This window comes from Sylvia atricapilla, chromosome Z (genome assembly GCF_009819655.1).
Source record: "Sylvia atricapilla isolate bSylAtr1 chromosome Z, bSylAtr1.pri, whole genome shotgun sequence".
Classification (NCBI taxonomy): Eukaryota; Metazoa; Chordata; class Aves; order Passeriformes; family Sylviidae; genus Sylvia; species Sylvia atricapilla.
The window spans coordinates 45,482,294-45,509,301 of record NC_089174.1 but is presented as its reverse complement, the minus strand read 5'-3'; the positions used below and the strand labels follow the sequence as shown (position 1 = coordinate 45,509,301).

General features: G+C 38.5%; 1 protein-coding gene across 1 annotated transcript in view; it reads right to left on the bottom strand.

Moving 5' to 3' along the window:
* The window catches only part of MTAP (methylthioadenosine phosphorylase), a 30,745-nt gene extending 7,463 nt beyond the window's left edge, over positions 1-23,282 (bottom strand). Inside the window, exons 1-5 of the mRNA XM_066338588.1 lie at positions 23,235-23,282; positions 18,202-18,288; positions 11,398-11,456; positions 8,946-9,113; positions 3,721-3,823 (exon numbers count right to left, since the gene is read on the bottom strand). Of these exons, the coding sequence (XP_066194685.1) occupies positions 3,721-3,823; positions 8,946-9,113; positions 11,398-11,456; positions 18,202-18,288; positions 23,235-23,270 (453 nt within the window). The 5' untranslated portion in view covers positions 23,271-23,282. The remainder of the gene's footprint in view (positions 1-3,720; positions 3,824-8,945; positions 9,114-11,397; positions 11,457-18,201; positions 18,289-23,234) is intronic.
* Positions 23,283-27,008: the final 3,726 nt, after the last annotated feature.

Genomic DNA, 27,008 nt, shown 5'->3' with positions numbered 1-27,008 from the left:
ATTCCACTGAGCACTACATTTTCACATGGTGGAGCTGAACCAGTGTAAAAAGTAGTAGGAAATTTACATTTTGAAAAGTAAAACTATACAAGCACATACTTCAAAAGAGTACCCTTAGAATCTGTACAGAAATTATTACATTTCCTCATGCTAGAGCCTAAACTGTATACTGGACATGTACCATGTATTTCCCATTAGTTTTTTTAGTTCCAACGAGAACCTCATATATGGCAGAATAATCCTGACTTTCTCTTTTAGTAATTGGCCTGGATAATGCCAGTTGATACAGCTGGAATAAGAGGATACCAGCTTAGGTAAATGGGACTAGGATACCCATCACTGACCTGAGTAGGAAAGTGAAAAGGAACTATGATGACATCTATTTAAAATGGCCATCAACAAAAAAAGAAAGATAGAAAAGAAAACAAAAGCACCATCAAAAAATGTGGTAGGCCAGGAGAGACGTTTATAATACAGCAGCCGTGAAAAACCTACTCCAATACCACTAGAAGCAACTTCTTAGCAGTATGACTTATGCCACGTGGAACAGCTTCCCTGCAAAACACTGTGAGAAGCCTGCACTCAACACTAACAGAGGCAACAAGCAGCAACAGCTCAAGTCTGTTACATGACCTTGTGGGGTGCCTTCTCCCTGGCACGTGGATCAGTGGATTGTGTGAAGCAGTGGATTTTGCGGAGCAGCACAACAAGATGAAGCTGGAGTACCCACATCTGCCACTGCAGACTGCTGTAAATGGGTAATTCTGCACTGTATCTTGCTTTTGGCAACACCTGAAACACCTACAGGTTGGAAAAAGTGATTGAGAGCAGCCCTGCTGAGAAGGAGTTGGGGCAATGGATGATGAAAAACTCAACACGACCCAGCAATGTGCCCAACAGCCCTGAAAGGCAATGAGATCCTGAGCTGCATCCAAAGCAGCGTGGACAGCAGGGGTGGGAGGGGATTTTGCCTCTCTGCTCTGTTCTGGTAAGACCCTACTGGAACACTGCATCCAGCTCTGGGGTCCTTACTGTAAGACATGGAACTGTTGACACAAGTCCAGAGGAGCCAGGAAATTGAAAAGAGGACTGAAGCACCTCCCCTATGAAGACATGCTGAGAAAGTTGGGGCTGTTCAGCCGGGAGAAGAGAAGGCTGTGGGCGAACCTCACAGCAGCCTCCAATATCTGAAGGGTTCTACAGGGAAGGTGGAGAGGCACTCCTTGTCAGGAACTGTAGTGATAAAACAAGGAATAACAGGCGCAAATTGAAAGAGGGGAAAATTCAGGTTAGATATTCGGAAGAAACTTTTTGCTGTGAGGGTGCTGAGACACTGCGTCAGGCTGCCCAAGGAAGCTGTGGATGCTGCAACACTGGCAGTTTTCAAGGCATGGTTTGATAACACCTTGAGCAACTTGTGCTAGTGGAAGGTACCTCTGCACATGGTACCTTCTCAACATGGCAGTTGGGACTAGATAATCTTTAAGGTCTTTTACAATCCCTTAATATTCTGTGACTCATTCTGTGCTGTAAGTTGATCTAATATTAATCATACCCAATAATTTGGTTTATTGATGCTTTTAATTCTTAATATATGCTGAGCTGAATGCCAATTAACTACATTATTGATAAATCAACAGACCAACTAACATGACATAATCACAGGTGAGCAGTACCTTTCTGAAACTCTTTACTAAGTTCCAACTTTACTGCCTAAAAGATGTTGTGTTGACCCTGAGTTTCTAAAAGCACGAATACCCAAGATACCCTATACTACTCAAAACTTCTGAGAGAAAAAGATAAACTCCATTTAGGTTCTCATTTAATTTAATAGTGCCAACTAAAACAGATCATTTTAATGTATTTGCACAAATGCAATACAACTTGGTTTCAGATGTTTTGATGCAAAATTCCTTAAATATGTTACATTCACAATTTTGGCTTTTTTATTATTATTGCATTTATCTCTGAAATTCTTCTGAATTGGGATAAACTGGGCTGAAATTATCCCAACAATTTTCAGACATAGTTTCAGGAAAAAAATTAAACCACTTTTATCTGGTATTTTCAAATGAAGTGAAAATACTCCTTCTCAGTCTCACAAAGAGCTCAAAACCCATATGTTCTTAAAAACATCCCTTACGCTGATTAGAACGCACAGGCTAGTAAGATAATAATGATCACATGTGTGACTGGGAAGTACCTAAATGCTTTTTCTCTGTTTGAAAAGGCACATTTCTCTGAAATGTTTTTTGTTTTTTTTTTTTTTTTTTTTTTTTTTTTATGCTGGCTTTTCAGAAAATGTAAAACCCAAAAAACATCTCTTGCTAGTTAACAACTGAAAAAAAACTAGTCTTGGCGTGTGTTCCCTGCAGGCTCAGGAAATGTCTTATGTACGAGAACTTAGGTTTTTTTAAAAATGACAATGTGAAGTACTGCCAATCACTGAAGCAATAACATTTTTAAATCCATTTCTTATTAAACTCCTTGCATCTGCTGTGACATGACATCATGCTCACAGTAGAAAGCAACAAAATGCCAACTAATCTTTGGTAAGAGCACATGGTTAGGCTCCTTTTGCAAGAAAAATGTGAAGTGTTTTGCCTAATTTACTGGTCAATGCAAGAAGGGCAAAAGCATGCATGTGTGTAACATGCATTTATTTCTTCCTAAGACTTAAATATCTTTAGCTCATCGTAAAACACTTTGATTCCCAGTTAAACCACAATGTGGCAAATTAACAAAAACAGCACATAATGACTCTGAAGCAAATTGGTGGCAAAAGCAGAGTAGTTCAGTAGCCCAAATATTTGTCCATGATCTGGGTATAGATTGTGCCACCTGCTTCATAATTCATCTTTGTCTTGATTGTAGAGAGCAGGCCTCTTAGATGAATATGACTGATTCTGTAAGTACTCATGTTCCTCTGAAGAATGTAACTCCTTGCAGCTACTGATCAGAGCATTCTATAATACCACAAAATACGCAGTTTAATGTATTAATTCCTTTTTTCATTCCTTCTTTTCCTCATCTCTGGGAACACACTAAGGTGACATATCTAATAAGATGCACTCATCTCAGATGCTTATAAAGGTGCTGAAAAATAGAGAAGTGTTTCACACTCTCTAGTCTGAGAAGCCTGAAGATCTTGAAATGACACAAGAGAGCAACAACTAGGAATAAAAGGCAAATATAATTTGGCTTGTTTCAACACTTAACATCCTAAGCCTTGACTCTCCACCACGACCCATCTCTGCAATGCACAAAAGCACACAAAGGCAATACTGCAATTTTTGTCAATGTTAAGGCACTACTTATTTAAATATTTAAGTAGGTAGAGTGCCTCTACTATAGGTGCAGCTTTTTCAGAAAAAAAATGGAACTAATTTCCAATCCTAACTGCTTTGTTTACTTTGTTGCTTTCTTGGCTGGTTACTTGATAAATAAAGATCTTATGTGCTGTTATTAAAATTCAGGGAAAATCTATGCTTCCAACAGACTTTTTCTGCATACCTCCCTTAAGAAAACAGACACAAGATCTTTTACTTCCCATGCCTTCCGAATGTTACATTTGTCCTTAATATCATGATGTATCTGAGAAACAGGATAAAGAGGTGCATATTGCCTCTGTATTCTCAAAGAATGCACAATTAAACTAATATATCACAAATAAGTGCCATAAAAACAACATTTCTTAATACTATTACAGAATTCACTAACCTCTCTGGTTTTGGTGCAGAATGGCTCAGCCATTGGAATATGACATACTCCTGAGAGAGTGGAATGCTGTCCATCATATAAAGTACAATGTCTTTTAGTTGTCCTAGAAAAGCAGAAAATTTGGTTAGAGAGAAAAACAGAAAGAGAAAGCAACAAGTTGATAAAAATAAAAAAATACAGCATCCCTGGGAGCAGAAGAAAAAAATCACTATGATATTAGTGACCACCTGTAATCCTGTTCTTCCTCTGTACAAAACATTTGTGAATTGAGCTGAAGAGTATAAAACTGTTACTCCACTAGTTCATTGTCAATTCATTATGAAAATCTTGTTAACCAAGACAGCGAAAAGCTGATTTGTTCCTAAATGACACAAACAGTCTGTGATGCAATTCTATTGCAAAACAATCAGCTAATTTGACAGTCAGGTCAACAGTCAGCTAATTTAACAGTAACCCTGGAATAAAGTATAAGCTTTAAGAAAGGGAAGGAATAAAATCTCAATTACTACAAGGCTAGTTGAAATAGAACTTGTTCATTTAACTGCATTCCTACATTGAAAGGCTGGGAATTTACAGGAACGGCTTCCAGCATGAAAGAAGTGTGAATTCAACAAGAAAAACCTTGGAACAGGATGTCTTCATGTTCTGAGAAAGATCACACACACACACGCAGTGGCAGCTTCCAAGTAGAAGAATCCTCTTTCTCTCTCCTTTCAATGGGTGGAAATAGTCAAACATGTTGAAATTACCATCCATCATGCCATTTTGGAATACATGGAACTACTACCCACTACTTCAGCCTCAAATGCACTGCCTCAAGCTAAGCCATCCAATTGGATGGTGCAAATCACCTGGAACAATGTTCTCAGATATTGCCTTCTTCCCTGCAGTGTGTCACATGTTGTGCTTTACAGAAGAAAATAAAGACAATAGCAAACTCAATCCACAGTTGAAATACAAAGTATCTGCTGGAAATACTTTTTATAACAGCTCTCCAATAAAGTCACTAGGAAATACTTAAAAGAAGATTTTAAATATAAGTTATATGTCAGAGTAGGTTTCAACAACAAAAAAAAAATGCATCACTAGGGTAGCCTTAAGAATGAGATTATAAAATAGGGAGGAGATGGAGAAATTAAAACCATCTGGAAAATGGATAGAGCTGTTAAAATAGTTGAAACACTAAAATTATTTTTTCCTTTACAGGATACTAAAAAGTTGCACGTAGAATATATGTAATTTTTTACACTTTTTTATTTTGTCTGCTAATGAATTGGAGTTGGAGGAAGAGTTGGAGGAAACGGTAAAAGCCACAATCCATTTCCTGCATTATAGTACTTCAGATGTTGTTAGTCAGGTACTTTCAGTCAGAAAAGCCCAAGGAAAAGTCCAATATGCATAAATATTAATACCTGATTTTCAAATACCCTGTGTTCTTTGAAGAGAATGGCCACATCACTACGTGGCCTCATAAAGATATCGCACTACATTGAGCACCATTCATACAAACCGCATGGGACTAAGTAAGACTGTAAGACTGCTCTGAGCAATGGACGACCTGTGTTCGCACCCAGGTAATTTGTCTTCTGCATCTGTTGTAGTTTGAACCCACCTGGAAATTAAATCCCACTAAGCCCCTGTACTTGCAGCAACAGCCACACTTCTAATCCAACAGTAAGATGGCTTTTGTTCCTTCATTTTGATTTTATCACAGTAACAAAGGATTTTCTGGCAATTCTGACTAGGACTGATTCTAGGAAGCAAAATACAACTCAAATAAATGAACAACTAGTCATTTACATCTGTGACAAACAGCTCTCTACCACTCCCATCATCACCTTCCTCCTTCTTCCAGTAATGCTGAATCATCAAACTACTGCTAATTAAAGAAAAAAATGTAAACTCAGACTAGCACAAGTATATAAAAAGCAGTCTCAGTATGCTCTGCATCTTCAGGGACACTGAAAGAAACTTCTACAAAAATTTTACAGGATGTAACAATACTGCAGTAATTGTAGTTGTCCTTGTGACACAGAGAACAGAAACAATAAAACTGGCAGCTGTTACAGGAAGCTATATTCTGTATCTCCATAAGTTAGCTCAGTCATTCAAGTAAGTAATTACTGTCTTGCTCTTCTCTTCCTAGCAAATATGAGCAGCAAACCAAACAGGAAGTATTCAAAGTACCCAATTAGTATGATATAGTCAACTGACTAACAGTACTGCAATTAACTAACAGAAGTCAAAGGCAGAAAAAAAATATCCTGGATTTTTGAAGTACCTTTTAAAGAACAATTTTTGCACCTATAGTAGCAAGTGGTTATTTTGGGATTTGGAAGCACGGAGAACACAATATATGTATTTTTATATTTAATTAATGGTATATTTTATTGCTTAAATACACAAAATAATAACCATAAAGAAAGCAGGACCATATATGGAATCAACACTAGGTGTGGTAAATTACCTGCAGAATTAGGCTCTCAGAAGTTTGGAAATCTTATGTAGTTCTAATTACACCTATTCAGTGTTTCACACTGTAAACACATGTAAGTAAACACATGCTAGGCAGAAGTCCTACACAACTCCTTATATTGCAATGCTGTAATTAATTTCATAGTGTGCTTGCTGAAGGAGAGCAAATTATAGTAGCTGTCTACAGTTTTCTGCTCAGTTCTAGCGCTTCTCCCATTCCTATTCAGTATTCCTTCTTTTTGCTTCACACCTGTAAGGAGAATTGAGAATAGGAATTCTCCCTTTTGAGAATACATATAAAGAGAGCCTAGATACTAAAAGGTACCTGGACATCAGAAGGCAGTGATTTTAATGGTGGCCTGAGTAAATCCATGCCACCTAGAGCACAACTTCTTTCCTATGTATTGCCTGGCATGGGTTAACCACTATACAGAAGCCAGAATACCTTTCAAGAAAAATAACTGACTGTTTTTGCAAATTTAACCATTACCTTCTTTCAAAGACTATTAACACTGTTTGCATTACCCTGATCTTTCATTAGAAGGGATTTCAGAAAAATTCCATCTTTTCAGACATTGGGGGATAATTAAAATATTCTGTCCCACGAAAATGTCTTCCCATCAGTAGTAGTGTTGGCACAATGACTTATAAAATGCAACCACTCTTAGACTGCTGTGGAGGGCTAAATGCAGACCTTATCTCAAAAGACCTGGCAATCTAATATTCCCTGGTGTAGAACACGATGAGAAAAACACTTGACACAGAAATTCAGCTGTTAAAAGAGACAGACTATTACAATTCAGTTTTCTGAATTAAACTGCAAGTTTGGGATGATTTTTAAATTCATATGACATATAATTTCCCACAATGAAACAATTTCACATGCTTTTCTGAGAAGCCTTTTGGTTTCCTGATGCCATTAAACAAGTCACAACAAGTTTCCACTTGCCTACATCAGAACGAAAACTTACTTGCCCAAACGAAACATCACTTATAAATAGGCTACACATTACTACTGGTGAGCATCTGTATTAACTCTAAATGAAAACACAGATCACAGAACAGCTGAGGGTAGAACTGGCCTCTGGAGGTCACCTGGAGGTTCACCTAGAATGGGCTGTCCAGGTCCATACCCTGATGAGGTTGAGTATCTCCAAGGATGAAGACTCTGCCACCTCTCTGGGAAACCTGTGTCAGTATTCAGTCACCTTCAGTAAAAAGTGTTCACTGATGCTCAGAGGGAACCTCCTGTGTTTCGTCTGTTCCTACTACCTCTGATCCTAGGTGCTGCTGGACAGAGCCTGGCTTCTTCTATGCATCTTTCCTTAGGTATTTCTCTGGATCAATAATATTCCCCTTGAGTCTAGTCCTCTCCAGGCTGAACAGTCCCTCTGTCTCAGCTTCTCCTCTTAGGAGAGATGCTCCAGTCCTTACACATCTTCATAGTCCACTGTTGGGCTCTCTCTACTATGTCCATGTCCAGATAGCACTATGGAGCCCAGAACTGGATACAGTACTCCAGGAGTGGTTCACCAATGGGAAACAGGCTCCCATCACTTAACCCAGGATTCTGCCAGGTGATAATGCAGTCAAAATAACTGGTGCTTGACTCACAATCATCCAAACCATGTCCTCAAGTCTGTTTAATAGCTTTCCTACACACATCAGTATCAGTACTAAAAAAAAAAAAGAACATTGTCAGCAATATAGCTGATATTCACCCATAAATCAACTCTAGTATAACAGGAAGAATTTTATATGGGGCTTGGCCGTGCAGGGGACTTATTAATTTAGATACACTGTATCTAAAACCCACTCTGACAAGAAAAAAAGCATTTCAGTTACATATGCAAAAAGAACGTCAGTAAGTCAAAACTTGAATAGCACCACAGTGTGGGGAACAAATCTAGGTTTACACATTCAGTTGGTAATGAAATATTACCAGTAGCACCACAAATGCCCAAAGAAGCTACATAAGCCATTTTAAATACTTCAAATAAGGTGGAATACTCAAATAAGACTTTAAGATATAATACATCTCCAAATATTCAAAATAAATTTACCTTTCAAACGTGCAACCAGATCTTCGAATTACTGGTGTTGCTGGTGATCTTTAAATGTAGCTTTATTTTGCCCCCAGCTTTGCTTGAACTTTTCTAGTCAAATAATCAAGGAGGAATAGGACTGGCTACTGTACAGAGACTTTGGAAACAAATTTACTTCCTTATGATTCTTAATAAATAAGATATGCAAGCATCTATTCTTGTTTTAAAACAACCACCTGTCTTTCACTACTGTGTTGCATTTATCTCTCCTGTAACAGGACCTCATTATTATTATGATGATGTCATTATGTCATTACTATGACATATACTAGCTTACTCCTACTATGCTTTCTTGTATCTCTCCATTTCATTTCACATTTTTCACAAAGCTTGGAATGGCTTGTGAAATTATTCATATTTCTCTTCCACATCTGAGAAGATTTCTTTGACTTCTGAACAGTCTTCCCACAGAGACATACTTTAGATCATTTATGGCCATTCTTCAAAGTCTGGTACTTCTGTGTCTGCTGGAATGAAACTTCTTATAAACATATTACCATTTCCTATCATATTTTCTTGTATGAATCTCACTTTTTGACAGAAGAACTGGGGCTATCATCTTATTTTGCAAAAACTAAATGTAACATGAACATGTTATTATATGGTTTAACCCCATTTGTCCTCTTTTTCCTCCTTCTTACTCACCTGTCAATGAACTGGTCAATTATGACAAGATCACCAGGTTGTATTTCCTCTCGTAATGAACCACAGGCAGTAGTCACTAATACATGAGAACAATTTTCTTCTTTTAATGCCCAAATATTGGCACGGTAATTGACGTTTGATGGCATAATTGTATGATGCCTTCCATGTCTGCAATGATACATAAAGCAAGAGAGTAAAATAAATCAGACTGAAATTGCCTTCCTTCTCCCAAACAAGGAGAATTTCAGGAAACATTATTTCCCCTAACAATATTGGAAGTGGAACTGACCATTTCAGCTACCTCTGGTGTATTTTGTTTTCCTAAATGTATTGAGCTGCTCTTGGAATTCAAATTAAGAAGCAGTGGTATAATTTTATTTTTAAATGCAAAATGACAAAGTTCAAGACTGTGATGAAAAGAATCTTAAAAATACAATTCAAATACACTTCAGCAGCTTCAAGATTAAAATAACCATTTTTCTCTGAATCTTTTAAGTCAGGTCCATAGATACTGAAACCCCTTTTCCACACATTACAGGGAGGTTTTAAGATTTATATACACCTTCTGCAAATTTTCTGCTGAAGAAAGAAGAATCTGCCCAGAAACATTGCTTGTATTCTCCCACACAGAGTGGCACATCACAGAATACTGTGCTCTAATCTGTCATCTTTCCAAAGAAAACAGTAGAATCATCACATTCTTCTCATTGATCTTTAAGTGATCTGACAGCTTTAATAAATTAAAAGAACAACTTTACACTGCTGCAATATTTTTTTTCTCCAAGACAGGAAATACTTGGTCTTACAAGCATGAGCTTTTGTGCTACCTCTGGCTTTGCTACAGAAGCACATCACTTACATGATTAAACACATTAGAAAATTATTTTCAACCATGTAAGAGAAAAGAAGGAATTTAATTTATCAACTGACATTTTTTAGAGGCCAAACAGTTCTAAGAATTTGATCATTCAGGAACTGTGGACAACATGATCAAGCACTGTCAGTCACGATTCCCATATTGTCACTATTGTAACTTCCAATAAGCTACTAGGACCATAGATTTATTTCTTTATTGCAGTTGCTGTCATAATCTTTTAATATAATCTTTTTATATAATACACATACCTTTTTTCCCCCAATCTGATTCAGAAGCCAAAACACAAAAGAAAAATTTGCAGGTATCTCAGCCCTAAAAGTAAACTCACAGGGAGAAGGTAAACCACAGCCAAGTTGTTCAGACTTCTGTGGTCCAGGATCTAGTTTGAAACAGTACAGCTATGAGAACTTGACTCAGCAGTTCATTAGAGAAAATAAGAAAAATGTTGTTCAAGTATAGTAAAATACATGAGCAAAGTCCTTGAAAGATAGGAAAAGTAAAACCACAGACAGAAGTGTAGTTGCAGAGATGGTTAGCAGTCAGCAGCTTTAATGGAAGAACATTGAAATGAAAAGAATTGGGGTCCTAAGTGCACCAGTGGGCCCTAAGTGCACTGGCCAGTCTCCACAGAAACTCCTGAAGCCTGTCAGCCTGGGTGTTCCTGCCTCCAAGCTCAGGCCCCAGCCTTCACTCCTGGCCTGAGCTATGTCACAGTGTGCCGCTCTCCAACCCAGTGTCGCTGTAGTTGGTCTCCAGAGAGGGATGGGCTTTAGACACGTGCTACAGCCTCGTCTCTCACCTTCTACAGCTCCTGCCTAGATTCCCTGGATGGATCCTGTGCCGGATTAATTGTCTCGACTCGGCCTGCTAATAGACCCTGTTATCAGCAGCTGCTCTGTCCATTCTGCCTAAACGCCACCAACTGTGTTAGTATTCTTACATTTAATCCAGAAGCATGTTGGTCCTAGCCATCTGTGGTAACACCAGTGTGAAATTTCCACACATTCATCTGCAGATCCTGCTTCCAGAGTCTTTTCAAGTATAGTAAAAGATGTCTGAATGACATAAAAAATTACACAGGGAGGGAGAACTGCAGAGGGTGCAGCCCCCTAAGCAATTAACTGTAACAGCTAGAGGACTCAGTAATCTAAGGGTATGATTTGAATGAGTTTACAGTGGTATCAGCAACACAGTTCATCTGAAACTGACATGTTCTGCTTCACAAAGGAAATAAGCAAATGTAGTGAGCAGATGAATTAATTCGTAAGATTATCAGTAACATCTACCTATCATCAGAGCAGGTGGCCCTGCAGGCTTGCCATTCTTACTAGGGTAATACCTCCCATTGGATTTTTGATCTAACCTAGACAGCACCTTTAACACTCTCAGTCCTTGCAGTGTAAGATTTGCTTATGAAAAACCCCAAACTTGCTTATGAAAAAACTTGGAGTGTGCTAGCAACCTCACAGAGCAAGATCATATCAGAGCAGAAATTCAGTTAACCTAATGAAAAGAGAAAAAAATCAGAGAAAACTTAAAGATGCATAATACAAACCCCTTAAAATGCTAATTTACCTTGCTAAGAGCACACAGTCCACATTTTTGATCTTTCCCAAAATCAAAGCATCTGATGGCTGCAAAACAAGGATGTAAGAACGAGTTACTGCCTGACAATCACATTACAAACCTTTACTACTACCTAAAATAAGTGCAGCAGTTATGAAGGAAAATACTGATTACCATTGTACTCTAGTGTTTTCATGACCTTAGCTCTGTAATTTGATATGGCAGATTAGTAAAACAGCCTGGAACAGGAAGATCAAACTTGAGACTGGAAGGATTACCACAAATTTTCTGTGCTCATACTAACATTTACATTGCAACTCTTTATTTTTGGGTTTGAAACTGTAATACTTTCTAATATATCAAAAGAGAATTTAAAACACAAAAAACTGTAGCATGCATGTGTTACCATCAAATTGGTTAGCATGACTCACTCTTTCCTGTAAACTTCTTAAGTTTCTTTTTGCTAAATAGGTACCAGTCTCTACTAAAAACACCTTCCAACACAAAAAAACATTTAATCTGTGCTTTTCCATAATACTCATCATTCTCTTCTCTGTCCCTTTTTCTGACTTGGGCTTGCAGTAGGTTGTGAGGAGTTCTGGATTCCTCCAACCCACCCCTCACTGACTCCCAGCTTCCTTAAAAACTCACTCTTCCCTGCTGCTAGGAGTCCTGCTTTTGGGAAATGAAATGTAATACAATAGAAAAATTCTGGTACATAAGTGGCAGAAGCAGAGTTGTATTTGCTCAGCCCAGGGACTTCTCTTACAGCTACACAACAAAAAATACAATCTTCTGGGCTACCAACCAGCTAGGACAACAGAGCATTTTTATTTTAGCTGTCCAGCTGGAACCTGGACATGTAGATGGGTCATCCTGCCCAAGAGAGGCAGCATCCAAGTCACCAACCACTATTACAATAAATTAATGGACTGTGGACAATAATGGACTGAGCTCTGCTTTTGGCCTTCAGAGATCTGAAATACACTATGTTGTAGCTTCCCTTTTTGTTAAAACAGCTACTAATAAAATCGTGTTTTATTTACTGATCACAAGTTCGTGTCTTGACTCACACACCTGCATTTAGAAATGTTCTGTTGCCAGCTATTTGATAAACAAATTGAAAACAAATAAAATTGTTATGCTATATGCAAGATTCCAATTAGTGTTTAGTTTTACAGCTGTTGATTTTATTATACACTTGAAAATTTGCAGTGATTGACAATTAAGTGATATGGGAGTCACATGTTAAAGATACTAATTTCTAATAAAAACCTCACCTTCTACTTCATATTGCACAGCTCTTTTTGGTAATTATTCATGTGAAAGCTCTCCAAAGCACCATAACTTAGTCAATCACCAATGTTTAAATTCTGGCAGACACTTACTACTTCTTTTTAAAAAAAGGGAACATTCCAGAAAATTTATGTTTACAACTACTGTTTAGTAGTTATTCTGACTTCTTTTTCTTTTTTTCCTGTCTTTTAATATTAAAGTATTGATATTTAAGTGTTTAATCTTTACCTTACATATACTCTTCTCAAACAAGCACAGCTTTGAGAGTGAAATTTCACACAAGGTAAAAGCCTTGCTGTCTAGTGGCCAAGGCAACTTGCCATTGCAACTTTCCATAACAAGGAAGGTTCACAAAAATTAGCATTTGGGATTTTGTTTACACACATTTGCTGTGTTAAGTAATAAGCACGTATTAAAACTGGGACTTAAGCCCCCAAAATACTACAAAAATACTCTTAAAAGCTCAAGACAAGCTCTTCCTACAAGAGAGATACTCCAGATCCTACATCACCTCTATGGCTCTGCCAGACCTTTTCCAGTAGCACCTTGTCTTTCTTGTACTGAGTAACCCAGAACTGAACACAGCACTCCAGATGCAGCCTCATCAGGGGCAGGTAGAAGGGGAATCACAGCCCTTGACCTGCTGGCCACACTCTATCTGCTGAACCCCAGGACAGCATTGGCCCTCCTGACTGAAAGGGTGAACTTGTCATCCACCAGCCCAGGTTCCTCTCCACAGAGCTGCTTTCCAGCAGGTCAGCCTCTGGCTCTGGTGGTACTTGGAGTTATTCCCACCGCAGGTGCAGGACTCTAAACTTGCTGTTGTTAAACCCCATCAGGTTTCTCTCTGCTCAGTTCTCCAGACTAAGGTCCCTCTGAGTGGCACCAAAACCTTCAGGTGTGTCAGACACTCCCCCAGTTTCATGTCATCTGCAAACTGGCTTAGGGTTCATTCCATTGTTCATTCTATCCCTTCATCCAGGCTGCTGGTAAAGAGATTGAATAAGACTCAACCAACTATTGATATGTGCATAAAGTTTTAGAAACAGACATTTCAAACTATGTGTTAACCATGTAACATAGCTATAGCATATACTTCCATTCTGCTTGCTTTCTCCGCAAGTTCTTTCCAAGTGCTGTGCCTTTCTACTATTAGCTCAGTCATAGCCAGGAGTGGTGATAAAATAATAAAAACTTCCAATGGAGCAATTTGAAATCAAAGCTCTAATACTGTATTTTTAAAGGAGATTTAATAAAAGGTCCAATAAAAAAGTTCTCAAACATTAAAAATCCATAAATGTATTTAACTGCTTCCCTCTTTTCACAAAATACAAGTCAGATAAATATTACTCATGTAATATTGCACTGTTGCAAAAACAGAAAAGAAAGGGTAGAACTCTGGGCAACTAACCCCAAATTATTACAATAACAAACGACTGGAATAAATCCCCTTTGTCTATAATATAAATATGCATAAAGTACTGTTCATGTGGTGTCTACAGAATTCCTTTTTCCCTTGGCCTCACCTCAGAGGCTAATTGGAACAGAAAACAGAATGAACATGGAACACTTGTGATGAAAAAGCATTTCAGAGGTTCTGTAAGACTCCACTCTACCCATGAGTCAGTTTAGGAACCAAATGATGTACATTGTTTTGGGGAGGTAGAAGAAGAGCTTAAGTATTATGTTACATGGTCAGGTTCTCCTGGTGCAAGCAAAAAGCACTCAACTGAAAGGTGGAGCTTTCTGTTTTGTTTGCCAGACATATTCATGATCAGAAAAAGACACGGAGCCCCTAGAATAATTTTCTAGAGTGGGAAGATCTCTTACCCACCAGGGAAGGTGATTTAGAACCAAGACCTGTCATCCAGAAAGGAAGAGAATCTAACTGAAAACATATCCTGAACAAAGCTTTTTAGGAGCTTCAAAATTCAATGATGAAGATAAAATTGCTTGGAACAGCATGTATGATCCTGTAGGAGACTAATATTTTCCATATCTGGAGTTACAATCTCAAAAGATTTTTTATTTTCCATAGAATATTGGAAAATATTTTCCAATATTTTGGGATATTTTCCATAGAAAATACTTTCCATAGAATATTTTCCATAGAATACCAAATTTTTGATGTACTGAAAATGGTGGAAGCAGACAAAGGAGAAAAGATAGTTGGACTATTAAGTGCTGAAAGCCGCCTTCTTAGTTTTTTTAAAAACTATTCTGCATTTTCACTATTTGTAATGTAACTTGATAGATCATAGGAGGACCAATGTCAACACAGAGAACAGCAAAGACTGTCACAACAGTTTCCTTTAAACGTTTCCATATTTCCCACATTCCCTAATGCTAAATTTTGTAGTTAAATGATTCTTAGGATTCAAAAAAGCCAAAGCAGAAGACAATTCAAGGACTCAGTATGAAGAAAATATAAGCTATTATTAATCTTTAAAAATAAATGAAAATGGTATTTTTCATTAAAGAAAAATCTATTTTGCTGCTGTCAAATGTCAAAGGTGCTAAGGAACATCTACTCCAGAAAGATTTTCACTCAAAAATCTGTTGGCACAAGTTTCCTTGCCTAGAAAGTTAAGAATTAAACCCCAAGATTTAAGTAAAATGGAATTGCACGCTTTGCATTTTTACATGACAGAAGGAAACGGACACACATTCTAGCAACTATGCTTCGCAATTATAATAATAATTATAATATAACTATATATAATAATAATATAATATAATAACTTGCAATTTTCTTTTGACATTCATTCATTTTCATTCTTCCTAGTTTTGCTTGAACTAAATTAGTCGATGTTTTAATCGCAGTTTCTCTGGGGAAATAAAAGACCACAAAGTTCTGAAGTTTGTTTAAATTAAGCCCTTTACTTTTTTCTTAAGCCCTTTACTTATTTAAATTTCAGGCAGATTCTCTCTCCACTGACTTCATACATCTATGAAAAAGTATCTTTATGACAGCAAAGTTCCCATTTGGTTTTATTCCAGTAACAATCAAGAACAAAATAAGCCTTTACGAAAAAAATACAAACAAACCAACCATAAACTTTTAAACTTTTCCAGGCACACTTAAACAAAAATAAAATTGCCCTCTTGCATTCAGCAATAGCTGCTCCTCTCAACTATGTAGTTCTAAAATGAGAGGCAGGTTGTATAACACCTCCTTCCTGAATACTAAATAGTCTCAGCAGCAAAGTAAGTGAATATTGATCCACCTAGTTAACATCAACTGAATTTGAGGCTTGTTTGTGCTTCAATCGAAATCCACTGCACTTTGTCCAACTGTAACTTGTGGACTAAGCTCTGCACATCTTACACTAAGGCTGATCCATCAGCTGCTGAACTGGAAACTGCATTCAGTGCTGAAGTTAATGTGATTCTATACAGGAGGAAACCTGCATGAAACCACCATCAGGTCAATGGCCTGATTATCAAAAGTTCAGGTTTACAGAGAAAGAAGGAAGACAGGCCATTACTGGTAAAAGGATAAAAGCTTCCTCTTTGGTTGTACTCTCTTTCTTGGACTGTGACCTGACTCCAAACAGGACAGCTTAACAGTCCCAGTTAAACTCAGGACATTATCTCAAATTCATGTTTGTATTCATACCGTGGTATCTCATCAGTTGTATTCTCATTCCCCTCAAAGAAAAATATTCATGAGATCTCTTTTTTAAGTTCAGCCTATGCTAGATGTGCAATATGCAAGCTCAGACAGAGACAGTCAGTTGATCAAGGTCTCTCACAAACCACAACACGGACCAACATTCTGCTATTTACATTGCATTCTGTGAAGAACACAGGAAAAAAGACACTAGATAAGCTACTTACTAGTATTAAAAAAAAAAACAACAAACCAAAACCCCAACAAAAAACCTCACAAAAAACCAAAAAAAAAACCCCAAAGTAAAAAAAGCCTTCCATAACGATCAAAGTTGAATGGCTGATGAAGATTTTTTCACTCCTTTGTGCAGGAGCCATCCTGGAAGTACTCCTACTCTTCTCAAGAATACTGAACCCTACTGTAGGCCACTTATTGTAGAATGCAGAATAGAATACAGTTACTGGAATAAAACCCTACTGTAGGTCACTTATTGTAGATGCAGAATCTCCATTCCCCAAACCCTGTGGTATCTCAGTGTTGTGACAGAACAGACCTTCAAATGCTCTGTGCCATTAACTCTGATCTGAACAGAATTCTGTGAGTGAGAAGTGTTCTATCCACCATAGATAGGAAAGCTTCAGTTTATATCTGCTACAAGCGTAGTATTACTTTTGCTTTGCCAGCAGTCTCCAAATGCATCCAGGCTGTGATGAACATCCATGACTCTCACAAAATAGGGAATGCAATGGCAACTGGTTTGGTTTAGCCAGTGGATTCTCCTTCAGAACAAAACTGGTTACTCTTGGAAACCAGAGTATGGGAAACAGAGGAGGTAAGTTCCCTTCATTATATTACAGTGTGTTAACTAATTTTGAAAGATGATAGAAAAGTCAAATGCATTCTTCTGACTATGTTTTCCTTTAATATTTACCTCCTTCCCCTTCCCAAATGGTGTGGATACAAACTCCTCTTGCTCTTTACACTCCATTTAAAACCATTTTTGAGTGGAGCCATGGATTCGGTTTTTAATCACACACCACATCATTGAGTTTTCTGGCAAGCTTCCAGTCACAAAATAGCACTTGCTACCAGGTACCAGATTTTTTTTTTGTATGTACACTGTAGATTGCATAAGATATAATTCTAATGACAATTATAAAGCACCCAGACTCCCCATGTCCTACAACATGGTTACCTAAGATCCAATTCTTCTGTGAGCTTCATGTGACAATTAGAACATCTCTCCCCCTTGATTTCCTGCCTGTGAAACTCCCTCATCCTTTGTCTTGCCTGTTTGTACTATAAATGCTTTGTGCCAGGAATTATCCTTCAAAACAGACCCAGCGCTGTGTATAGAGCAATAGCCCTAGCCACCACTCCCTTCTGCTGAGGAGATGGATTCAAGCAATGTAAAGGAGAATTGTTCAGGTGTACCAGGGTCACAAAAACAGTTTCAGAGCTTCATTTTCAAATAATTTTCCCATTATGTGGCTGTAAGCATGATCTTACATTGGCAGGTAAAGCATAATTCATTAGTTACAGGGAAAATGGTGTCTCATATACCTCAAAGGACAGTTTTCTGCAATTCAGAAAAGTTCCTGGACCGATCTGACAGATAATACAGGTCATACACCAGTACAAATCTGAAAGACATGGTTTATCCCTTGACTGTAAATTAATCAGTGAGTTTCTAAATTAATCCAATCTACAAATGAGAAGAGGTATAGTCTCCTTTGCACATCATCTTTGCAATAATACTTCACTTTTATAAACTAAGAATCTCACATAGCAACTAAAACCAGTTGTGCCAGCACCTCCCTTACCAGTCTGAAAAATCTTAAAGCATATAAACATCTTGAAAATTGGCAAAAAGTTTCAGTAATAAGTAAAAAGGTTATACAGACCTTGCCATAAGGAGTGTCAACATATTTTTCTGTTCTTCCCTCCAAGATATCCGGATCATCCAGGCCAGTTCCACCGATAATTCCGATCTTACACAGAAAGTACATATTAGTCTTCTTGCAATTCATTTAACTGCATGCCTGAAAAACTAACCAGGCAGCTACAAAATGTATCTTCTTCTCAAGATGAGGCTAGGCTACAGATCAACAACGCATAATACGCCCACCACACTTTTCCAGAATGCAAAATTCAAATACCTGATTTTAAACAACTGTATTTTGCTTGCCAATTTCTTATCCCATGATTCTCCTCCTTAAAATACCAAATTAAAAAAAAAAACCCTATGAAAAAGTGCAAAAGATGTGCCATTAAACATTTATTTTCAGTATAAAAATTAAGACTGCTATTTGGGAGTACCTGTAGTGACTGAGAAATACATGTAGAAAGCACATTAAAACAAAAGCTTCTTGTTTATACAGACAAAAGTCTTACATATAACCACCATACTGAATATCAGTTTGCCATGGTTTTAAGCCCAGCTGGAAGCTAAGCATCACACAGCCACATGCTCAAACCTCCCTTCTTTCCTCCTGTACTCTGGTGGAATGGGGAGTGGAATCAAAGTAAAACTTGTATGCTGATATAATAAAAGTTTAGCAACTGAAAATAAAGTAAATATGGTAAAAAGGATAATTGTAGTAAACAGCAATAATGATAGAAAAGGGAAAAACTAGCGATGCACAATACAACTGCTCTGCACCCACTAATGCCAGACCCCCATTTTCAAACTCAGACGACCTTATGGGTAAGTCCCTCAGTTTATACAGTGGGCATGACATCCCATGGTGTGGAATATCCCTTCAGTCAGCTTAGGTCAGCTGTCCCAGCTATGCTCCCTCCCAGATTTGTTTATATTCACCCCCCCTTCCTACCTGGCAGAGCATGAGGCAACAAAAAAAGAAGTCCTTGATTTAGGATTAACATGACTTTGCAAAACCCAAAACATCAGTGTGTTATCAACACCATTCTCATTCTGAATCCAAAACACAGCACTGGAACAGCCACTGAGGGGAAATTAACTTTACTATAGCTGTAACCAGGACACAGGCATTTCTATATGGTATTATACCTCCAAAATGAAGTTTTGCTTTCCAAAAACATTTTTGGAAAAAAACCTTGTCTTTTGTTTTGATATGACAAAATCTGAGAGGTTTCCCAACTAAAATCCCTCCTGTGTTTTGATTTGCCTGTGATTGCATATTCCAGCTAAGAAAAATGCATCTGGTTTTTTTTCTTTCTAGTTCATAATTGAAAAGTAACTTGGTTTTTGTCTCTCTAGGGATAATTAGATTTTCTATCAAGTCAAGCTTTTCTTGAGTTCAGAACACTTGTAACTCTTCAGACAGAATAGTTACTGTCAAGCTTTTCACAAATCAACACTCTGTAATGGTATTTAAAAGTGATGTCACCTTTATCACACATAGAGAAAATGAGCGTTTCTTGTTTTTTTCTTCAATCTGACTAGTTGTTGCAAAGTTTGTATCAAGTTGAATATATATCATGACTGATTTGCTTATGAGGGAAGAACAAAATCTGAACCATTCTGACATAATTTATTACCACAAAGACTGAAAGCTTCCCAAGTAAAACCTTCAGACTTCAACACCCTCCTTCCAGAACACACAGAGCTGCCTCCTACTCTAGCTTTTTCTTACTTTCACATTCGTAGAGACCCCATCTGTTCAACCACGGCATTAGCTGGCTCATTAAGCACTTTTCACAAAGCAGAGGCTCTGTGTTCTTTGTTACTTATAAATACTTCTCTATCAAAGCCTTCCACACCCAGTGGTCTAAACGCTGATAGGAGGAGGTAGTTTTAGCCGATCTCCTATTTCTGTCTGCCACCCTGTGGAGCGGAGAAGTGGTGCTAAGGAAAATAGTACTAATCCACATATTCTGACCCTGAATACATGTACCAGCTTTAGGGAAGACCTAGATCATTGTTTGCAGAAGTATTGACGGGTCTGTCTCCATGTTACTCGTGCTGCTTAGCTATCACAAAGGTTCTGACTTGGATTGCTCATGAAAATCCTAAAAACTATATACACTTTAGGATAAATAAGCAATTGCCTTAAGAATCGTGGAAGGTATGCAACAGGAACAATCACAAACTCAAAATCAACAAAAGTATCTTCAACAATGTTCATGCATACATTCACTAAACACTGATGATTGCTACATTAACAAAAAACAGCACCAAAATGGTGCCTTTTCTATTTTTTTCTATCTAGGAAAAAGAAAAAGAAGTTCCTTCAGCAACTCTACTAGTTTCAGCTGGGTACAACATTTGTTTTACTAGTGCCCTATGACTTAGGAATTCAAAAGGAAGCTGAACTTTTACATCTAGCAAAGTGAAAGTTGTTTGGGACTGAGGAAATGTGCAATGTTGGAGAGAGCAGCCATAGATGCAAACATAGAAGTTATTTTGAAACTCCAGTGCTTTGTGGTTATTATAAACACACAGATCCATCAGAGTAACAAACTGTTCCTGTACAGAAAGCAGCAGGCCTGGACTTTGGCAGCATAAGCCTGGTGTGCTTGCTCTCAAATTTGTTCTTGGGCTCCATAACCCTGCTGCTGCAGCAGCAGTGCTTTGGCTGCACTGTTCAGTTCCTGCATAGGCTTTTGCACCAATATCCATGCTGTCAGAAATGGCAGACTGCAATGAGCTGGCAAAATATTCACAGCTCCCAGGGTTCCCAGGGTGCAGAACCTGAAGGACAGAACACCTAGACTATATTGAGACTTTTTTGCCTTCTTACCCACTGCAAACTTACTTCCGTGGCAGTCCGTGGCAGTGGACTAGGCCACCTGAGGCAGCACTGGCCAGAGAAATGCTGGGCTCACTTATAATTCACCAGAGAGCTAATTCAGTGGAAGGAAAGCTAGATCAGCAGAGATTCTTGAAGTAGTTGCTTCTCCAACCCTGTAAGGTCAACTTGGAGCTGGAAGCTCTAATCCTAAAATTAATTTTGCCTGACAATTATTTTTCCTCCAGTCTACAAGATTTCCAGAAATACTATCTGCATCTGGGAACCAGACACAAAAATCTGATTCTGTACTAAATTCTGCTTTCCAAACCTTCTAGTGAATTATCAAAATGCAGATGCTCTAGGCTCAGTGGGAGAGATACCCTACACCCTTTTTCTGGCCAGGACAGAATTAATTTTTGCAGTAGCCTGAGAGGGCCATGACTAGGACCTAAAAATTACTCCATATGACTTTGTATCATCTTCCAGAAACAGTGGAAGGGGCCCTGGGTCAGGGTAGCATGACAATTGGGTATTTTTGGGCTCTGCACAGTGGTGAGCTGCTCACCTCTCTCGATTATATAGTGGCTGTTACTGTCTATTTTCTTACCTCGTCGTTTCCAGCAAATTGTTCTTATCTCAACCCATGATCTTCATCTTTCTTGTCACCAACTTTGCTCTCATTCTGCTGCAATAGGTGGGGAGATGCATGGTTTGGAACAGTTTCTCCTAAATTGAGAGCACCATGTCTAAACCATCAGGGGAGCTGAGTTCTATTCTCACCTACCAGCCCAAGCACTGAAAGTATGGGAAGACAGAGAGGATGTGATCAAAGAAGAACAGTTTCACTTTTCCTCAAAAAACAGAGGTCTGACCTCACACCTAGGAATGACTCAAGAACAGAAAGATGTAAGACTGTATTCTCCATTCCAGACTTTGCACTCTACAAAGGTACACAAAGGATGTAAGTTGTAAAAGTCAATGGAGGCTGTATCAAAGGTTATCTGGAATTAAATATGAAGTAAAATGGCATTACACTAGAGTGTCTCAAACATTCAGATGAAGAGCAACAGAAGTAAAACCTAACAAAAAGTTACCACACCAATAACTGCAAAAATCAAACCCATTTCTCTGTGGAAGTCCAAGAACAATCACACCTGGTGTTTGATGAACTTCTCCAAGTAGGTTTAAGCCAAAGGCATAGAGGTAGCAGTGCAGTAACAGGCTATACATGTTCATCTATGGATCCTAAAAGCTAGTACATATCATCATCATTTCTATGGGTCTTTTCGACAACTGATCACCAACAAACCCTTCTGTACTCGTTTCTTCTGTTTTGGGGATACTGAGAAAGGGGTGAGGATAGCATTACAAATAATTTTGCTTAAAAGGAGATAGAAATCGAGCTGCTTATAATTTACATTTAAGAGAATAAATCTATACATTTTAGACAGGTTGTAACTGTTTTCTAGGCGCCAAAACGACTGGGATTTTTCTACTTCACCACAGAAAAATAATGTATAGTTTGTGAAAACTCAAAGTTCAGCCTGACCACCGGCCTGCTCGGCCCTGGCACCATCAGCGCTCTGAGCAGCTCTTCAAACACACAGGAGACAAGTCTTAAGAAAGAAGTTTTGCACTGTTCACTTCTGCCAAAGCTTAGAGTTCCGTGCACGTTTAAAAACAGACCTACAGACTACAGACCCACGATCCCTGTCACTGACCAAATCCAACACGCTGCACGCAGGTCAGATACCCGGAAAAGGTGATTTCTCCGGATAGGAAAAAATAAAATAAAATTATATATATATATAAGAAAAAAAGAAAAGGAAAAAAAAAAAAAAGGAAAAGAAAAGGAAAGAAAGGTCTCTTCCGGGACGGCCGCGGGCGCCCCTGCCCGTCGGGCCTGGGCGAGGGAGCTCCCGGGCGAGCACCGCCCCGCACAGCGGCACCGCCGCGCTCCCGGGCCCGCTCCCGGGCCCGCTCCCGACAGGCGGCGCAGGAGGAGGGTGGGAAGGACGCAGCGAGCAGGAGGGAGGGAGGAAGGAGGGAAGGGAAGAAGGCAGTGCCTCTCGGAACGCGCTCGGCAGCGCCGGGAGGGCAGCGGCGCGGCCCGCGCCATCTCGCTCCCGCAGCCGCCTCGAGACGGCGACGGGAGGGCTTGCGGGCGGCGATGGACGCCAGCTTCTCCCTCCTGAAGCGCGGCTGGGCGGAAGCACGCTTACCTTGACGGGCACCGAGGCAGCGGCGGCGGCGGCCATGCTGGCGGGAGGGCGGGGCGGCGCCGCGGGGGCGCTGAGGCCGCCGAGGACGGGCGCTCCCCGCCGGCAGGGGGCAGCAGCCGCCCGCGCTGTGGGCCGCCCGCGGGCCGGGGGCCGGCTCGGGGCTACCGGGGCGCGGGGGGAGTGGGAGCCCTGCCCGCTCCGTGCCGCTTCATTCGCGAGCAGCGCACTCGGCTCGTTTGTTTCTTAATCCTTCCGACCGGCGTGCTCCCCTGCGACGCCGGGAGCCTCCGCTGCGTGGAGCCGGAGTGGTGCTGCGGTGGGTGTGATTGACAAAATTCCTCGACCTAAAGGTGGAACTGTGTGCTCAGATTGCCGGACCCTGGCTCGATCTCTCTGAAAGCTTAACTTTTAGAGTCTATATTTCAGTTAGACCAGCTTTCCATATTCCTGGAAACACAGCGGTTTATTTGACTTTTCCCCGATTCAAATCCTTGAATTTGCCAACACAAATGGAGCTAAACTGCACCATAAAATCCCCGAAGCATCCTATGAAACAGTGACATGAAGCAAAAAAATTGCTAAATTAGTCCTGGAGGGCCAGAAACGGCAAAATAAGACCGAAATTCTAGCTCTAGCCTATACGAAAAATCCTAATTTAGAATAGTTTTAATTAATTAGAAGAGGTTTGTTTAAATAACAAAAAATCCAATTATTTAGACTTTTAATGTGCTCCAAATTAAGGGTTGTATTTTCAATATCCAAAAATATGTCTGAGAACAAAATGGAGCATGTTTCGCAAAAAAGAAAAATAGTTTTTTTTGAAGTACACATACATAGAAATTATATATGTGTTTATATCTTCAAACTAAATAGAGCTTCAAGCCATAGCAAAAGATAAACACTTTTATTTTATATTAATAATTAAAATTTTCCTCTCTGTGATATTTTTCTTGTTGCTACAAGTTTGTACATTTAGGAGGAACCTTTGTTTTACTGTACCATAATCCTACATTTTGAGACACATCAATGGTTTTCGTATATGCATTTTATTTCTATACATAGTTACAAATCTATATATATTTTTATAAAACGTATAGCTTTCAAAAACAGCCACTATCTTGTTAATCTGAAGTACTTGCTTGTGAAAGTACTTGCTTGACATATTTTCTTTAAAGCAACTTTATTTACTGGAGACCCCTTGGCCACCCAGACGTGCCATTCTCACATGCCAATGCTACCTGCCTGTTAAAAAACTGTCACACATCTGCTAGTAAATGCAGGCTCAGATTTGTCACTGGATATATGTCCTACATTTTAACTGCTAAGACTTGAAGCAGTTCTTTGTATACCAAAAGAAACAGATACTCTCAATAACTTAAGGCAGTAGTGGCTAGTGCTGAACTCGTGCTGCAGCTGGAATGTGCTCTCTGTGCAGCTTTGAACAGTTTTTAAAGACTTTTTTTTATAGACTGTCTTCAGTGTGTGCTAGCCATCTTCATGCATCGCTGGGATGTTTGTCACCAAGTCTGAAACCTTCTTACTACAGGTCAAAATGAAGAGCATACTGGTAGGAAATTTACTTTGGAAAATCATGATATAGAAAGAAGGACATGAGTGATGCTACATGTTAACTTCTTCAGTTGAAGTTATGGTTTTTCAAGTGAAGTTGTAGCTAACTTCTTTTATGGCTTCTGTGCACAGCCGTAATACCACAATACAACTGAAATTTACCATGTGTTCTGGTGTAGGCATATGTCTGCTTTTAGCATCTGGATCTTTTAATGAATAATTCTTGGCAATTCTTTTTGTTTGATCCTACAATTCTCTGCTGAATTGCTTGTAAAAAGCTGTGTCAGTTGTGTTGCAGTATTCATCTTTGACTACAATTACATGCAATACATTTGCTTTTTGAACATAAGAGTTTGTATTGCTTAAATAGTATGAAAGTATTCACTATTTGCACTCTAAGGGACTGGAAATAAAACATTGGTTCTTACTCCTCACTCTTTAAAACACTGAACTTCATACCTGTGGATTCTCTGATGCTTTGTGTGTTTTGTGGGAGTGTTGCTCTGCATAATGCTCCCCCATACATCCACATTAAATCTGAACACTGAGCAGCAAGCCGAAAATACTGCTCACATTGTTATTAATGACTATTTGTTAATATTATTGATTATTTATTTCGCTAGATAACGTTGTTATGTAACAGGCTTTAATGACATAGATACTTAGAGAAATGTTGAGCTGGAAGCTCAAAAAGAACTTCATTAGATGGAGTTTCTGATGATGGCCTGTCAGAGCAACTGTTTTGGCATAGTCCAGACAATGATAGGAAGCTTAAGATCAGAATCAGAAAAGGAATTAAAACACTGCACACGTGAAGTACTTTTTCACATTTGATACCATGTGAATTTCAGTTTAGCAGTTTACTAGAAGTAAAACCTGTACCAGTTATCAAATTTTACACTTCTTCAAGTAAGGTGCTTATCAACAATTAGTGAGTTCACATTACTTATAACCTAGATTAAGGAATACATGTATTTAAGCCTTCACAATTATTTAGCTGATCAGTCACAGGTGAGAAACTCTGCTTTGTGAAATGAACATTTTGAATGCTTTAATTTCTGTACAACACATACTTTTGATATTTCAGTTTTGAGTAGCTTAAAATTAATATACTGTTGTAGAATTGAGAGGTTGAATCCTACAGTTCAGTGACTGTTCATTAGGAAACTCTGTTCTAGAAATCTTTAACACTAGCCTTACCATTTTAAGTAGTCAGATTTCTACAGCAGCCTTTCAAATTGGAGGCAGGTAATTGAACACCATCCCAACAAAACCAAAATGTTCAGGAAAACACAGTGAACATAAACTATTAAAAAGATACTTGTTACAGGATTACTATAGAGGTTGCAATTTCAGTTCACAATTTCATTTATGACAAGAAAAGAACACCTTAAAATAAAGTGAAAGCTTTGTATTTTCCCAGAGATTGCACTTTGTATTTCATATTCTAAATGATGAACTGTAAATACATTTATCTGAATAAAAAGGAACAGTAAAATGATGTTTCATTCTTTTGAAAATAAAAGGAATGGGAATCTTGGAATCTTTCTGCTTTGATTTCTCAGTATTTGTTGGATTTTTCTCATTGGCAGATGTTTCCTTAAGTGTTTCCTTAAAGTGAAGTTAAAATAATGTGTAAAAATTACTTCTCATTTACAGCTTACACCATTCAAAAATACAAAAGAACTTTTAGATGAAAATAGGTATCTTATATATCAGATGAATGTCTTTCAGACTTTAATGTAAAGTAATTTGGTATGTCTCAAGGCAATTTTTGTGAAAGTCTATGTGTAGTCAATACCTGAAAACCCTGAAAAAGTCCTTAGAAGTCTGGGAAGACCTGACAGTTTAAATCCCCTCCAACTATTCTAACAGTTTTGGTGATAGGGCTTACAGAGCTTGGAAACCTTGATCAAATGATCAGAAACATTATTGTTTATGTAAGAAACACTTTAATTACAAAAATAGTATATTATTTAGGTAAATATAGAAAACAGTCTCTGTATAAGAAGATAGTTCTTCACAGCACAAACCAAAGCTGAGAAAAGGTCTGCTCTGGGCAATTAGGATGTAGTGGCCCTTGAGTTTTACTCCCTCTTCAGACATCAAATATTTTCATGTATCTAAGTAATTTAAACCCTCTCCCTCCTGAAGTCAGAATTGTGATGTTAATGAACCTTAACTGTGTTAAGGGGTGTTCAGATT